A 16,554-nucleotide genomic window follows, 5' to 3' on the forward strand; every position below is an offset into this window, starting at 1 on the left:
TCACGCAAGCAATCTAGGGCCTGGATGAGCAAAACACGCTCTGCTGCTCTGGTGTGCAGCCCCGTGTGACCTGGGATGATGGGAACTGGCGAGGTTTTACAACGTAATGGTATTAACAATGCAGGATTCAATACTGCATGTCCAGTGTGCTTCTAAGTGTGTGAACACGGAATACAATTTTGTTAGAATATATTTATAGCACATAATTAATAGGATATATGTGTATATATATGCATTACACATAATAGGGCTTCCCAGGTGGCGTGAGTGGTGAAGAACCCGCCTGTCAATGCAGGAGACGTAAGAGATGGGGGTTTGATCTCTAACTGAAGCGACTTAGAATTCATCACATTAGGGTTACTATTATGACTTTTTCAAAATATTTAGTATTGTTCATTGTTCTTATTATCAAATATAAATCAGGAAACGATCTTGTAGGCAGCACTGCTTTTTTCAGGGTCTCCGGAAGGAGGATCCTAGGAGCCAGGTCCTCAGTAAAAGCTAATGCATTTTAAGGAGACTTGGTTTGCCTTCAGGACAACAGACAGGAGCTGACTAAATTTAGAAAATATTTGGACTCAGGACTCGAAATAAGAAATAAGATAAAATGAAAAGAAAAAAAAAAAGATTTTTTCTTTAATTCAGCAGTGAACTTGGGAAAGTTTCCCAGTTTTTCTTTTTTTTATCATGAGACAGACGGGGAGTAAATAAAATAAAAAGAAGCAGAATTAAATCATAATGTCAATAAAATATACTTTTTCAATAAAAACTCAACACCAGTTTTGAGGGTTCTTTCCATGAACTGTTTAACACAATATGAGTTTAGGGTTGCTCTAGTTTTTAAATAAATTAAATGCCATCTCTGCAGAGTCACAATAGGCAGCCACACTTTGCTGCCTTCCTGGGCCCTAGGGAGGTGGGGGTCAAATGCATACCTTGATCCTTGATCTCCAAAGAGAAAGACTTCAGGAAGAAGCACCCCCATCACTGTCCCTGGGGCAGGCCCACCATCATACTTATTAAAAGTGCCCAGAATCCTTTCCCACCAAGGCCGCCCCCGGCAGGGGCGTGGCCGTGGGGAGGGTGGGCATGGAGGCCCCTCTCTGCACACAAGTGACTTACTTCAGAATGGACTTGCTGTCGCTGATGGGCACGTGAGAGCTGGGGGGGCAATCTTCCTTCATCTTCTCTTGTCTGCAGACTTGGAAGTTACCTGCTAGGTAGACAAGGAAGGGCCCACAGACGGGTAAGCCAGGAGGAGCAACAGCCAGTGTGGGGCCAGAGCTTTGGTGTAGAGGCCTGAGACCACTTACTCCTACTGCACCGCATCCCGCACGCCCAGGCACGGAGTGGCTGAAGTGTCAGAGCCCGAGGACTTAATGGGACCCTGCGCCCACATGCGCCAGCCCGGGCAGGGCAAGGTCGGAACTACCGCTCAGCCCCTGTCCCAAACCTCTTCACAACCCCTAGGAATCAGATCGCTCTCCTAAGTGTTTCAGGCTACATCCTCTTCCTTTTAAGGGCACCTTGGATGATGTCTTCCACCTCCGCTGCTCCCTCAGACCTCTAAGTCGCCCTGAGCCTTTCTTGACCATGCCCAAGGGTCCCGGGGTGGTTGCCCCATTGCTGCCTTTGGGGTCAGCACCCCTGGGCCAGCCCTCTTAGTGACAGGCTAATGGGTACCATGGTCACTACATGCCGGAGGCCGTTGAGAGTATTCTATGAATTATTTATTCCTGACAGTACTATTACGAGGTAAGGACCGTCGAATACTCATTTCACGGATGGGGAAACAGGGACAGAAGTTACGTGCTTCACCTAAGATTCCCGGCGAGTCGACGGCAAAGTCACTGATCACAAGCATCTAGCCCTCGACTCTGGTCTTTCAGCCCTTCTCTATACTGATCTTGACAGTGACTTAAACCCTCAGACCCTTCATTTTCTCTTTGGCGCGTGAAGTAACATCTGCCCTACAGGGCTGTTCATAGCCTCATCCATGAAACTGTCTCTTCTCATTCACAACCTGGAAATGTTTGTGGAGCTTCCCAAACCCTCTGAGGTTCCTTTCATGGAGGGTAAATCTAGAGCTTTCTCTATCCTGTTGGCATCCTGTGCATAGATTCCCACTCTTTTCTGTCTCTGCATTATTCTGGCCAAGTGCTCTGTTATCAACGGCCCCTGCGCTTTGGGCTCTAAGCCAGCATCTCTCTCTCACACACACACACACACACTCTCACCTCGATCCTGCTTCTGCCCCCCTTCTCCCAAGGTGCAGCTAGGAATGAGGAGTTTAGCGACCCTGGAAGGTGGCACAGACCTGGGAGGGCACACAGCATGTCTTTCACATCATGGAGCGCCTTTGGCTTCTTAAAAAAAAAACCAGAACACTCCACATCTGTTCACACAAACCTGGTTCAGCCACATCTTCCTGACCTGTGTGCGTGCCAGTGCTACTGTGGGGCTCAGGGCCTGCTCCACTGCTGTTGCGTGGAGGACCTCGCCGCACTGTGCCCCGGGCGTTGATCCCAACTAGCCCAGCACACTGTCTCCCTGCTGGCTTGATCCTCCCACACACAGGAAGAGCCAGCCTTCTTGCGGCCACATCAGCCCTGAGCGCCGATGCTGGCGGCAGGGGACACACGGTGGGCGTGGAGAAGGGGAATGATCTGGGGGTGGTGAGTTTCCCAGTGACATCAGAGTCATCCCCGAAACGCCTCCCCTCTGCCTTGGTCTGCAGTGTGGCAAACTGGCCCGCAGATGGGGCAGACTCCCAGCTGCGGCCGCAGCCGGCCCCGCCTCCATAGGGCATGGGGCATTCGCACCGTGGGGCCCTGGAGCTGGGGGCCTTCAGCAGCCTTCTCCTTGGCCTATTTCAAAATAGGGTTTCAGTTCCTCAGCACTTCAGCTCTCCTGTGGAAAAACTGACCTGCCAGCTTCTCTTTCCGGGTACTTCCGTAAACGCTACGAACACAGAAGCTGGCTTCAGCCCGGGGCAAGGCTGAGTCTCTCAGCCAACACTGTTCCTGTTCCTATTGGGTCAGTGACCGACTGTCTTGTTTTAAGCAAGCTAATAATGGGAAGGGCTGGATTTACCCAGAAATAACCCGAGGGGCTTTTTTTCCCTCATGCCTTGCTCTGCAGCCAGCTTCTCTCTCACTCCTCCCCACTTCCTGCTCTGGAGCACAGCTGCCTGAGCTGCTCTCAGGTCCCCTAGTGGGTTCGAGGCTTTGTCCTCCCTTTGGGCTTTTATGGCCATTCTCTCTCAGAATCCAGCATCGTCCTCATCCCAGACTCTGCCCTTAGCTGTCCAGGAAGCCCTTCCCAGATCAGGCCCCTCCTCCAGCCATCAGCTCCTCTCTGGGCCAGCACCTGTGCCCCGCTCTCCGTCACAGAACCTGCCTCTCGCTTTGATTCTCCCAGAAGAGCAGGAGCCTAGCATGGCAGAGATGTTATGTTTATGCCTCACCGCTTGTTTCCAGCACAGATCACAAGACTGCATGCTGCAGGAGATTCATAAATGGCTGTTAAATTATTGAATGAGTACAGAAAGCCTCATGAAGTCCAACAAAGTCAACTTTCCCAGAGTTGTGTATACACAGCCGGAATAAATCATGGAAAAGTCTCTAGGGGCCAGGGACGTGACTTGGCTGAGGGACACTGGTCAGTGGAGTCTATGGGGCTTGGGGACACATTCTTCTTCCGGCGGGGCAGCTTTTCTGGTGTTTCATGAGAAGCCAGAAATCTGGATTTTTACAGGGTATAGTTCATTTTAAAGTTGGGTGACTGTGGTGGAGACAATCACTGCCCCTGGACTGACCGTGTGATAGTTCCCTTGCAGCTCCTTGCAGCCACAGGGCCATGTGACTAGCTCTGCAAATGGAAGTGCTGAGTGTCACTCCCAGGCCAGCGCATCTGGGCCAGCGTGTGGCCCCGCAGCTCTCCTGTTTCCCGCCATGGTGACCCGGAAAGCCATATAACCCAGTTAGTATAGCTTCTTGATGGTCAGCCTGGGTCCTAGAGTATCTCTGGGGACCAGAGGCCTCTGCCAATCCACAACAGATGTGGACGGGGGAAGAGAAATAAACCTCTCTGTTTCAGGGATTTGTTACTGCAGGATAATCTAGTTTATTCTAACACAATAAATAATTCAATTAAAATGAATATACATGTCAATGTATGGCAAAAACCACTACAATATTGTAAAGTAATTAGCCTCCAATTAAAATAAATTAATTAATTAAAAAATGAATGTGTATATATATTTTTAACTTCCCAGGTCGTGTTAGTGGTAAAGAACCAGGCTGCCGATGCAGGAGACACAAGAGATGCCCAGTTTGATCCCTGGGTTTGGAAGACCCCCTGGAGGAGGGCACGGCAACCCACTCCAGTACTCTTGCCTGGAGAATCCCATGGACAGAGGAGCCTGGTGGGCTACAGTCCATAGGGTTGCAAAGACTTGGACACGACTGAGCGACTTAGCACTCATGCATATGCATATATATGTAAAGCTTGCAGATACATGACAGTTTATAACACTTCATGCTTTCACTCTCCACAGCCTGCGAGGAATATGCCCATTTTGCTCTATTTAGTAGGGACACTTCTAAGTGGAATTCTCTTCTAAGAGAATTCTCTTCTAAACAGTGATTAGTTATTAATAGAAGATGCTTCTTAAAGTGTTCTGGGCTGGGAGCTGCTAAAAACCCATATAGCTGAAGTTGCATGCTTTTTCCTCTCTGGGTCTTGATTTTTCCATCTGTACAATGAGAATATTGATTTCCATTGAGTTAGAAATTTTCTTAGCTGTGGAACTCTTCATTCAAATGGAATATTTATGCAGATTAGATTAAAGGGGGTGTTCTGGCTGAAGGTGAGGTGGGTGGCGGGGAGGCCCCATCCATGGCTTTGTCCACGTGTGTGCTCATTGCTAAGTCATGTCCGACTCTTCGGGACCTTCACGGACTGTAGTCCACAGGGCTCCTCTGTCCATGAGATTCTCCAGGCATGAATACTGGAGTGGGTTGCCTTGCCCTCCTCCAGGGGATCTTCCATCTCTGGATAATATTGTGCTGCATGACAGAGGAGATGTTCTCCGCACTGGGCTTCTGGAATACACTTTACCCTAGACAGCCTGCTTATTTAACGGACACGATTAACAAGCTGAGGGTCTCCAGCTGGAGTTGGGTGACACCAGCTGGGGTTGGCAGCTCAGAGGGAATCAGGAGCAAAGTGCAGAAGGATCCTAGATGACACAGAACGAAGTGAAAGGAGAAGGTGGCTTGTTGAGTAAACAGCTTCTGTGTCAGGGAAAGAGAATGGAGGACACCATCCCAAGTAAGGGAAGGAGGGATGTGAGGAAGGCTGGCGGAAGCAACAAAGCTGCTTCCAAATTGCTGGGCGAGGCCTGAGCCTTACAGGGCTGGAGCCTCCACGCCAGGGAAAAACCATCTTCTCTTCTTTGAGAGAACCATAAACTGCTGTGTCCTCTGACATCCATCATGCGTATGGCCTGAAGCCACTCTCATGGTCTCTGATTCTTACATGTCTCATCCCGTGACTCCCAAGTTGGCCACTCCGTCATCTCCTTGCATTCCAGACCTGAGCACTGGGGTCACTTTAGAATTCCACTCCAAATGTCGATACTGTGTTTGTGCCTCATTTACCCGACTGGAGGTTGAGACAGTTTTCATTCCCAGGGTCTTGTCCAGTTCTCAAGTGAGCTGCACGGGTACCTACGAGGCACCCTATAGATAACTTAAATGACAGCTTGAGAGAGAGCGGGGACACAGGCCCAGGAAGAAAGCCAATGGAGATGTCTCTCTGTTTGGAACATGTTCCTGAAACCTCCCCTTAAACACTCGCTGTCCTCATGCATTGGGCAGGACTTAATGAATCTCCAATAGAATGTTTTTCTACCTTTTATAAAAAGCATGATCTTATCTTTCAATAAAACCCCAGGAGAAGCCTAATGCACAAACGGGCCGCTCTGGTCGAGGGTGGGGTCAGGGAGAGGGTGGGCTGGCCCGCCGCCCTGGCGCAGTCTGCAAAGTACAGAGTGAGATGCAGCTGGGCAGGCCAAGCCCTGTGGCTCTGCGGAGCCCAGCTTTCTTTGTCCTGGCTGGCTCCCCTCCCCCAGGCCCCAGGGCACACAGATCAGGCTCCACTCTTGCTTCCCTGGCTGGAGGAGACTCTGTCCCCAATCCAAGGACTCAGGCTGCAGCCCAGGTTCCCTGTCCCCAGAGGAGGGGCCCCAGGGCAGCAAGCCAGCCATGGTTACCTGTCCCAGTGAACAGGCAGGGAATTGTTTTCGCTTTCCACTTCAGTAGCTGCTCTGCCAGCCGTGAGGAGGGGCCGTGAGGACAGTGGGCCGGCTGCCTGCCCTCCCCATTGTCCCTGGTCTTTCGTTTGGAACAAAGGCCACTGGAGGTTTTCAGCTGCCTGGTTTGGACCATCTTTCCTCTTTGGGGTTGTGGAGCCGGTTATCATGGGAGAAGGCAGATGGCTCTTCAGGCCATCACTATAGCCCACTTCCTATGGGCCAAGGTCTGAAGCAGAAAAAGAAGGCTAATGCAGTGGTGTTTTCCTGAGGCTAAATCCACTGCATCGGAAAGCCTTTGATTTCAAGATGATGTGCTTCCCACAATGCCCCCTCTTTCATAAACTTGTGGCAACAATAGATGGTCATTGTCCTCACTTGGCAGAAGGAAAATGTTATCAGTGTGCAAATTAAAATGTGCTGAGGATGTGTGTGAAATCTGAATGCTTGGTAACCTCTGCTCTTACGTCTTATAAAATCACGACTCTGATGTTCCTCCTTGCGTGGGTGCTCAGCTGTGACTGACTCTTTGCGACCCCACGGACTGTAGCCTACCAGGTTTCTCTGTCCATGGAGTTTTCCAGCCAAGAATACAGGAGCGGGCAAGCAGGATGAAATTTAAATATGTTAAGGAGCATGACACGATGAGCCAAAGAAAAGGGACAGGGCGTGAGGGGCACGGCTGGGAGCCTCTGAGCCCAGGCTACTCAGACCAGAAGGAGGAAGGCGGTTCTCAAGAAAAGAGCAGGTGCTGGGACACTGCCATGCATTCCTGGGAAGCCCAAGGCCCCTGTTCTGCAGCCCAAGGCTACAACTTTCGATCACCAGCCAGGGCCAGCAGGAAGGTGGCAGGGAAAACAATGAACCTTTAAAAGGGCCCTCGAGAGCACCTGTTAGCCAGCAAATGGCAGGAAGTTGGCCAAGGAAGAAATTGTAGTGCCTGCTGGTACCAGCTGCCCCTGATAGGGGGTCTGGCCAGACACAGGCCACTCCCAAGCAACAGATTTTTTCCAAGAGAGCCAGCTGTTGGGATGCGGGTGGTGAGCAGGAACACAGCAGCTGCAGCTCCCGTCCCCTTCCACACTGCTATCTTGGCTCTTCCTCTCTCCTCCATCTTCACCCCACCCTGGACTTGACCACACCCTCCCCGCCCCAGCCCTGGTGGCCGGGAAGCCCACGGGGACATTGTGCAGTCCAGCTGGAGTCGGGCAGAGCAGGAGAGGCCACTGCAGAGCCACTGGCACCTCTGCTCACCACCCTCTCCTGGGTCCATCCTCTGACCCTGGCTCACCTTTACTGTATCCTCTCCTCCCCCAAGTCTTGGCCTTCCACCAGCTCTCTCGCTCAGACCATCCCAACACCCAGTCCTCCATGACACCATTGACCTTCCTCTGAAGAGCCGAGCCCTCTGCACTTAGGCAGCCTGGTCCTTCTCGTAAGCTTTCTGACAGCTCCCACTTAGAGGTGGTGCTACACCCAGACTCCTGCAGCCAGATCTCCGGTTTCTGTCCTTGATTTCAAAACATGGCAACCTGGGGCAAGAAAGCACTTCCAATCCTCCTGCTCCCTCTCACATATACGTACTCCCTGGCCAAAGTCCTTACATACACCTCTTCCTCCTCAAACTGGACCCGCCCCTTGCCTATGGAAGAAGAAATCTAAGGAAACAGGAGGGCTTCCCAGGTGGCATTAGTGGTTAAGAACCTGCCTGCCAATGCAGGAGACATGAGAATTCAATCCTAGGTAGGGAAGATCCCCTGAAGGAAGAAGCAGGAAATGGCAGCCCACTCTAGTATTCTAGCCTGGAGAATCCCATGGACAGAGGAGCCTGGTGGGCTACAGTCCATATCATCACAAAGGGTCAGACACGACTGAGCACACACTCATAGAAACAGGAATCCTTGCAGCCGTGCTTTTTGGGCCAAATAGCTACTCAGAATGATCACTGACCAATATCCCTCTGACCTGGGGTTAGAGGGGCAGGCCCTCCTATTATTAAGTGCCAAGTGCTGTGGGGCAGCACTAACGCTCTCTATTGCTGCCCCCACCCCCTGCTCCCTGACGCGCCCTCCCGCCCCAGCCAGCGCTACCCACTGCACCACACCTGCGTACCGCATGCAGCTGCTGAAGGCGGCTTCCTGCAAGACTCGGTTCAGCTCAGAACCATGGGTCATGGATCCCTTTGGAGTCTCTTGAAAGCTTAACACACTCTCTCCAGAAAAATGCCTGTGTGCGCGTGAGTGTGCACACATGCACACATGAGATCTGCATACCATTGCAGGGGATCGGTAAACCCTTATCCATGTGCCCCGGGATCCCTAGGTCCCAGGTTAAGAACTTCTGCTGAATGCGTCGCAATAAGAAAGAGGAGGCAAGGGGGCGTCCCAGAGAGAAGGCAGGTGTGAGCTTTGCTCGGGCATTGGCTGATGATTTCAGCATGCTGCTGCATCTCTTGGGCCTCAGCTTAGCCAGGATTGTAGCCAGGCAGCTGGACAAGAGTGTCTTTAGGTCTCTTTCCAGCTCTGCAGCTATGGGGCTGTATGACACCTTCACTTCTACCCTCCAAGGTCAGGCAAGGCTGTTGTTGTTCTTGTTGGGTCACTAAATTTGTGTTCAACTCTTTTGTGAACTCATAGATTATAGCCCACCATGCTCCTCTGTCCATGGGATTTCCCAGGCAAGAACACTGGACTGGGTTGCCATTTCCTCCTCCAGGGATTTTCCCAACCTAGGGATCGAACCTGTGTCTCTAACACCACAGGCATATTCTTTACCACTGAGCCACCTGGGAAGCCCAAGGAAAGGGGAAGGGGCTCCAAATCTCTTTCAGCAGTGCATCCTGGGGAAGGAGGTCAGAAGCCAAAAACAGGAGGGAGCCGAATGCAAGTTCCCCTTTAACAGGAGTGAGAAATCTGCCGAAGCTTCGGAAAGTGCAGCCGCTTCCCATTTGATTTTGATTTACTTTAAAACAACTTGAAAATGTTTTCTTCAGTGTACTCTGTGGCAGGGTAACCACCAGCCTTTGCAAGAATCTGGATTTAGAGCTCTGCTCTGGGATTCTGATGCTGAAGCTGAAACTCCAATACTTTGGCCACCTGATGCGAAGAACTGACTCATTTGAAAAGACCCTGATGCTGGGAATGACTGAAGGCGGGAGGAGAAGGGGACGACAGAGGATGAGATGGTTGGATGTCATCACTGACTCAATGGACATGAGTTTGAGTAAGCTCTGGGAGTTGGTGATGGACAGGGAGGCCTGGCATGCTGCGGTCCATGGGGTCACAAAGAGTCGAACATGACTGAATGACTGAACTGAACTGAACTGGGATTCTGTAGCTGTGTGACCTTAGGCAAATCCCTTTCCTTCTCTGACCTTCAGATTCCTCAGTTGAATCACTGACTGCTGTGAAGGTGAATGAGGGAACAGGTAAGATGGGCTTCACCCATGATAAACAAAAGTTCCCAGCAGAAGTCTGAATGGAGTCCAGGGCTCCAGAGGGACAGTGAGGCTCTGATACAGGAATATGGTACTCAGAGAGGATGACGGTCCTCAGCAGGAGCGTCTATGAGCCATGGTATTTGGCTGAACTCACTCGCAAAACCAGGGCCCAGTCCAGAGTGTGTTCTGTAGCTCCCATAGTCAGAGCCTCCCCTTTGAGCCTCTGCATTTATAGAACCTGAACTATAACACATGCCTGAGTTCTGTTCATATTCTGTTGTTACGGGTCATTGTCCAGCTGACCCTGACCCAGTGGGACTCTGGACCTTTGCTCCATTCTCCAGGCCACCTGCTGGAGTCTCCTGGTGGAAATACGGCTCCACCCATCTTACTCCCTAATCCCCCACCCCCTCCCCTCCCCTCATCCCCCCCCCACCCCCACCCTTGTTTTCACACTGACACTTTAATCTGTGGTCTCAATCTCACTTTCCCTGCAAAGTCTTGAACCACCAGCACTACGCACAGAGGGGATAATGACAAAAACTAATGAAAATGTACTGACAGCAGTGAAACACGACCCGTAACAGCTTCCAGCCAGCAATTTTTTGACCTAGGGCTAAGGCATTCATATTCTCTTTCTTCCTTCCCCTTCCTCCCCTCTCCCTCCCATCCGTCACCCCCTCCTTAGCACCTCCCACCCTGCTGGCAGCAGCTCAGGAATTACTCCAGGGAGTTGGAGGCAGGCAGATCGATCGGCATTTTAGTTGTTGTTATTGTTTACTCATGGCTTCTGCCAACAAATCTTGATTGTGCCGTGAGCAGTTAAAGAACAGAGAAGCCTGTGAGGGTCCTTCTTGCAAGTGTAAGTGCACGGCTTTGGAGTCCAACTCGCTGTTCAGTCACTAAGTCATGTCCCACTCTGCAGCCCATGGACTGCAGCGTGCCAGGCTGCCCCGTCCTTCCCCATTTCTGGGCACAAATTCCAGACTCCCAGCCCTCACCTGTTATGACCGTACTTAATTCCTCTGTGAAGTGGGTTATTAAAGCTTTTTCAGTGTTTTAAGCAAACACTGTCACTGGCCTAGGACTAACCCTGGTGCGAGAGGTCACACACAGCCCTCCCCCAGGGCTGCGACAGATTAATAAAAAAAAGGCATCTGTCCAGAGTGGGAAGTGCAGGACAGTCAGGAGCACGGTGCAAACAGGGTGCTGAAGTCATTGGGGGAAATGAAAGAAATCTGGCATAATAAGCCCTGGCTAAAAATTCTGACCCTATCCCTGACTCATCCGGGTAAAACCAGACAACTCTGTAACTTTTCAAGCTTCAGTTTTCTCATCTGAAGATGAGGACACTGAAAGTATCAAGGCTGTGGGAAGTGTGAGAGACATATTGTGCTAAAACTCTTAGCACAGGTCTGACAACAAGGCAAATCCTCTGTAAATAGCGATTGTGAGGCCCTACTGCTGCTATTATCTCGGTGTTCGTGGTCTTCCATTCATGAAATCTGAGGGTTGTGGCTGAGGCACTTCCAGCCTCTCCCCCCAGTTCTAAGATCAATGCTGCCAGGATATTGGCCAAGATGAAACAAGGTGGGCAAAGGTGTAGCCGGCGGCCGCGCGCGCACCTGCTTCGCTCAGGTTCTTGCTCCTTAAGTGTCCTCTCATTGGAGCAGGTGCCTGGCGCAGTGCCCACTCTCAGCGTTGGGCCCGAGGCCCAGAAAGTGCCAGGCTGGCAGAGGGAAGGGACTTAGCACGAAGCAGCCACAAGTGCCTAGACTCCAGAGCCCCTGGCTGGGGAAGGTCCTGGGCTCGCGCGGTGGAGGGAGGTCGGAGCTCCGCGGACGCCCCATGCATCACTCACCGACCACTCATCGCGCAGTGCAGAACCCGCTGCCGGTGCCTTGCCCTCGCAGTCACCCGAGATGCCTCCGCAGCGCCTACTGCCCGTCTTCCAGGACTTGGAGCGTCAGGCCCGCCCCTCCCCGCCCCTCGCCTCGCTCCGGCCAATGGCACAGCCCCGTTACTCCCTTTCCGCCCCGCCCCCAGGCTCTTCCCGCCCCTCCCCGCCTCTCGCCCAGCTCTGGCCAATGGCATCACGTCACCTTGACGGACCCGCCCAGCCTCTGGCACACCCGGGAAGGTAGGGGAGGTGCCGAGGGGACTCGGGGAAGGTTTGGGGCATCAGCTGTGTGGGCTGTCCCGGGACCACCCCGAGGGCGCCTTAGGGAGACTCAAGAAGGAAGCAGCCCCGACTGGGTCGGCAGGATCAAGCATGCGGGCCAAGGTCAGGAACCCTGCTGGAATAGACACTCGGGTTTCCAACAAAGGTCGCTGTGCAAGCCCCGCAATTCCTAGTGTGCCTGTCATGAGAGAGGAGGTTATCAGTAGAACCCGAACGATGTTAGCTTTTGCTCAAGGGCCACCCGTCTGTAGTTCGGCTGCAGGGTTGGCGTTGCCTCTCAGAGCTTCACCGCCTTTAAGAAATCAGATCCTCAGATGATGAAGAGGAGACAACTTCCCTGCCAGTTACCCCGCCTGCTGCAGGAGAATTTATCTGCGCGGGGGCAGAGTGACCACGGCCTTTTGGGGAACTCGAATAGTTCAGTAATTCTGGGGTGTGGGGGTGGAAGGGATGGAGAAGGGGTTGACAAAAACAATTCCGATTTCTGTTTCATACCTCCATCCCAACCCTGACCTTGGGACTTCCCCTTCCCTCCCCCCAGCATGAATCATTTTACTTTCTTCTCAATCTGTGGTTCCTAATATTTTTAGAGTCATATGGCCAGTTTAGAATGTGATATGGACCTTTTAGAAAAATGCAGGTTCCCACATAGGCAAAAATCAGCCTGGGATTTGAGTCTATGAGCCTCTGGACCCCATTTGAGGGAGGCTGTACTAATCCTTGTTGTTAGGGCTGCTGGATATGGGGTAAAGAGATTGGGCTCTACCATCGACTTCCTGCATAACCTCGCCCTGTTGCAATGGCTCTGGGCTTCAGTTCCCCCATCTGTAAAAATCAGGGAGCTAAAGATGACCAGGCCAAGGATCTTTCAGCTCTGTCTTTGCACGATTTCATGAAGAGTAGCCCATCCTCTGCCAATTCAGGACAACCCTGTGGTCAGGGACCTCTGTTCCTGCAGAGCCCAAAGGTCTGATCACCAAAGCTGAGGACAATAATTGGGCGCTTCAGAAGTAGTTTTTTTTTTTTTAAATCTTTTCAAACAGTAAGTAAAATTCAACGTAGCCCTCAACCTCTGAGCATTCATTCATGCCCAATAGGATAAGTGGACAGAGCACCTAGGTAAAATACAATTTCCCTGGGGCTTTCCAGCACTCGCGAGTGCTGATCAAGCTGACGCTATCTTCAGGGCCAGGACTGGAGTGATGACTGGTTTTAAGGAACAGCTTGATGTGTCCTTCACTCCCACTGTGTGCCAGGCACTCTCTAGGGGCCTTACCGTGGGGATTCCACCCAACTCCTGCAACCTCCCTGGGAGTGGTTGTTACTAACCACGTTTTACATAGAACACAAGGGTCCATCCTCAAGGAGCTTCAGAAGGACAGTCACCTTTTCCCTCAGTGCTCACCAGTGCCGTCTGTATCTGGCCCCCAGATCACTCATGGTGGGTGTTGTGTAGACTCTTAGGTGCCAACCCAGTACCCACTCTCTGCTTTGGAAAAAAGAAAGAGGAGAAGAAAGGAAAAGAAAGGAAAATTCATGCAGCCACTATGGAGAACGGTAAGGAGGTTTGTCAAAAAACTAAAAATAGAGTTGCCATATGATCCAGCAATCCCACTCCTTGGCATATCAAAAAGATACACAGACCCCAGTGTTCATAGCAGCACCATTTACAATAGCCAAGACTTGGAAACAGCCTAAACATCATTGACGGATGGATAGACAAAGAAGATGTGGTAAATACATACAATGGAATATTGGTCATAAAAAAGAATGAAATAATGCCATTTGCAGTTACATGGGTGGACCTAGAGATTATCATACTAAGAGATATAAATCAGAAAGAGAAAGGCAGATGTCCTATGATATCACTTATATGTAGAATCCAAACGGTGACGCAAATGAACTTATCTGCTAAACAGAAACAGACCCACAGACGTAGAGAACAGGCTTGTGCTTGCCAAAGGGGAAGGGGGACAGGGGAGGGATAAACTGGGAGTCTGGGATTAGCAGCTACACAACTACTCTATCCTGCATAACATCAAGGTCCTGCTGTGGAGCACAGAGAACTACATCCAATATCCGGTGACAAGCCCTAGTGGAGAAGGACAAGAAAAAGGAATATGACCGAATCACGTTGCTGTAAGCCAGGAACTAACACAACATCGTGAGTCAACAGTGCTTCAAAAAGAGTCGAGAGGTAGACAGAGCGAGAGGGGAGAGAGCAGGAGTGAGCGACGTGTTTGGGGCAGCAGAGTCCCGCTCCCTAGTATTGGGTCATGACCATTTGTGTTTTTCATGCTGTACTTACAGCTGAACAGTGTGCCATGAAATTAAGTTAGTACGCGATTTGACTAGTGTTTAAAAATAGAAAGTATCAATGCATAGCACACAGTCAATGAAAGCTGTGTCTTACAAAGTTTGTTCACCTTGTGATTCATTTCGGTGTATTAGGCTGTTCTATAAAATACATTTCTCACTGTGGGCCTCAGTAAAAAAGGTTGAAAGTTACTAAGTCAGTCTCGACAACCTTTTACGTAGTTTCCTCAGCTCCCTTTGAAGCTATAAGTGGTCATGTGACCCACTTTTGGGCTAAGAGATAGGGAAAACTGCTGGAGGGTGAAGACAACTTTTGCTTCCGTGACAGAAGGAGCAGATAGATTCCTCTTTTCCCTGCCCTTCTGTCTCAAATGTGGATAATGTGTAATGTCTGGAACATTAGCAACCATTTTGAGGTTATGATACAACATGCCCACATACTAAAGCTGGAGCAGCACAAAGAGAAAAGGAGTCTGGGCCTTTAGCAACATTACGGAGTTGCTGTGCAATGCCTTCACTGCTGCCTCTAGACTTCCAGGAGGATTCTTTTCTTTCTGAGCCACCAGGAAAGGCCCCCAGATAAACTACTATTTGTTTAAGCCCCAGGTTGGCAAGTCTTTTCTGTAAAGGGCCAGATATTCAATATTTTAGGCTTTGTGGGCTAAGTGATCTCTGTCACAACTACTTAATTCTGCTGTCGTGGTTTGGAAGTATCCATAGATAGCAGGCAAATCCAAGGACATTGGTGAAGTTCCAGTAAAACTGTTAACAAAACAGAAGGCAGGCCACATGTGGCCCCTGGTGTGGTTTGCTCGCTTTCCCTGGATGACCGTGCCCTTTTTATTGCGTCTCTGACCTCGTCTCCTCCCACTTCCCCTCCCTGTCTCTGTTCTCCTTCCCACACACCAGGCCCACTCCCACCTCGTGGAGTTGCCCTTGCTGTTCCCGCAGCCTGGCAGGCTCTTCTCCCACGTATCTGCAGGACTCGCTCCTTCGCCTCCTTCAGGTTTTACACACAGCTGCTCCTCTCTGCAGCCTTCCCTTGCCCACTGTCCAGAAGGCCAGTCCCTGGCCTGCACACACTACTCTCTGGCATGCTGTGCATTTCATGTCTTTATCAGGAGATCCTTGAGAGGGAGATCTTATCTGTTTCCTTAGATGCTAACTCTGCCTGTAATGTGAAGGTGTTTAATCAACATTTGGTATAGGATTGATTTTTTTTTTTTCCTGACTGTCAAATTCAGGTAAGAAAACACACATAAGGAGGCTTATTACCCCATCCAAGGGGACAGAGTGAGTAAAGTCGTAGAATCTGAGTCTGCCTCCTAATTGCCCTGATGGTCGTATTTGTGCCCCCAGAGAACGAGAGTAGAACAATATCTGCCTCTGTAGGGGGCTTCCCTGATGACTCAGTGGGTGAAGAAACTGAGCGAATAAGCATGTACCTCTATTGGAAGATTGGGCTCAGGGAAGCAGGGGCCACAGAATTTTCTGGAAGACTTCTTCCCCCAGGGAATTGTCCCAATAAAGGGGGCCTTTGGGAGTCAATAAGGAAATAGGGCATTATCCTGTTATCTTGGGCAGTCTCATTTTTTATAGCATTCCTGCTTCAGAAAATCGTTAGGGAAAAAAATCTTTATTTTGTGAACAGTCCAGACTGACTTGTAAGATCCATAAAGTGTTGGAGGGAAGCACTCACAACCCAACATTTTTAGCCAAGAAGGAGCCACAGAGAATAAACTTACGTTTGACTTGTAAGTGTGGAAACATAAAGGAGCCCAAGTCTGATCAAACACATGTGATTTCTTGCATCAGATAAGGCTGCTCCTGGGGCAGTGCACTCTGCTTGGCTTTCCTTGAAGCTTCTTGGCACCATTCCAAGAAGGTGGAGAAATTACCTTCTTCCCTCTGGTGTTTTTAGAGGCAAGTCATGAAAATGCCTGGGTATAATCACATGCTGTTAAGATTCAGTTTAGATTTCTTTGAGTCTTGAAAGAAAATAGACATATATTTTAACATAAATATTAACAATGAAGATGATTGTCAAGGCCATTCTTTTAAAACAGTAAAGTGGAGTTTGAATTAAAATTACTGGGTAATTTCCTAAGGCTTTTTGTGGGTGACTTTGTATGATTTTTCCCTTTTACGTTCTCTGACAGAAGATTCTGGACAAGTGAGTTTTTAAAGCAAGTTTTCAAAAATTCTGCAGATTTTGAATGCATATCTTTGGAAAACAACTGGATGATTGTACTTGATTGAGATCAGTAATATCTAGTTTCAGGTAGATTTTCTTTACTTTAG

The 16,554-nt window shown here is 50.1% G+C and overlaps 1 protein-coding gene across 4 annotated transcripts in view; it reads right to left on the reverse strand.

The window, feature by feature from the left end:
* The window catches only part of RASSF4 (Ras association domain family member 4), a 33,956-nt gene extending 22,224 nt beyond the window's left edge, over positions 1-11,732 (reverse strand). For 3 of the 4 annotated variants that reach the window (XM_019954039.2, XM_019954035.2, XM_019954038.2), the window contains exons 1-2: positions 11,617-11,732; positions 1,123-1,216 (exon numbers count right to left, since the gene is read on the reverse strand). In XM_019954039.2, the coding sequence (XP_019809598.2) occupies positions 1,123-1,184 (62 nt within the window). In that variant the 5' untranslated portion in view covers positions 1,185-1,216; positions 11,617-11,732. The remainder of the gene's footprint in view (positions 1-1,122; positions 1,217-11,616) is intronic. The other variant, XM_019954036.2, reaches the window with a different exon arrangement.
* Between the last annotated feature and the right edge of the window lie 4,822 nt (positions 11,733-16,554).

Source organism: Bos indicus, chromosome 28 (genome assembly GCF_029378745.1).
Source record: "Bos indicus isolate NIAB-ARS_2022 breed Sahiwal x Tharparkar chromosome 28, NIAB-ARS_B.indTharparkar_mat_pri_1.0, whole genome shotgun sequence".
Lineage (NCBI taxonomy): Eukaryota > Metazoa > Chordata > Mammalia > Artiodactyla > Bovidae > Bos > Bos indicus.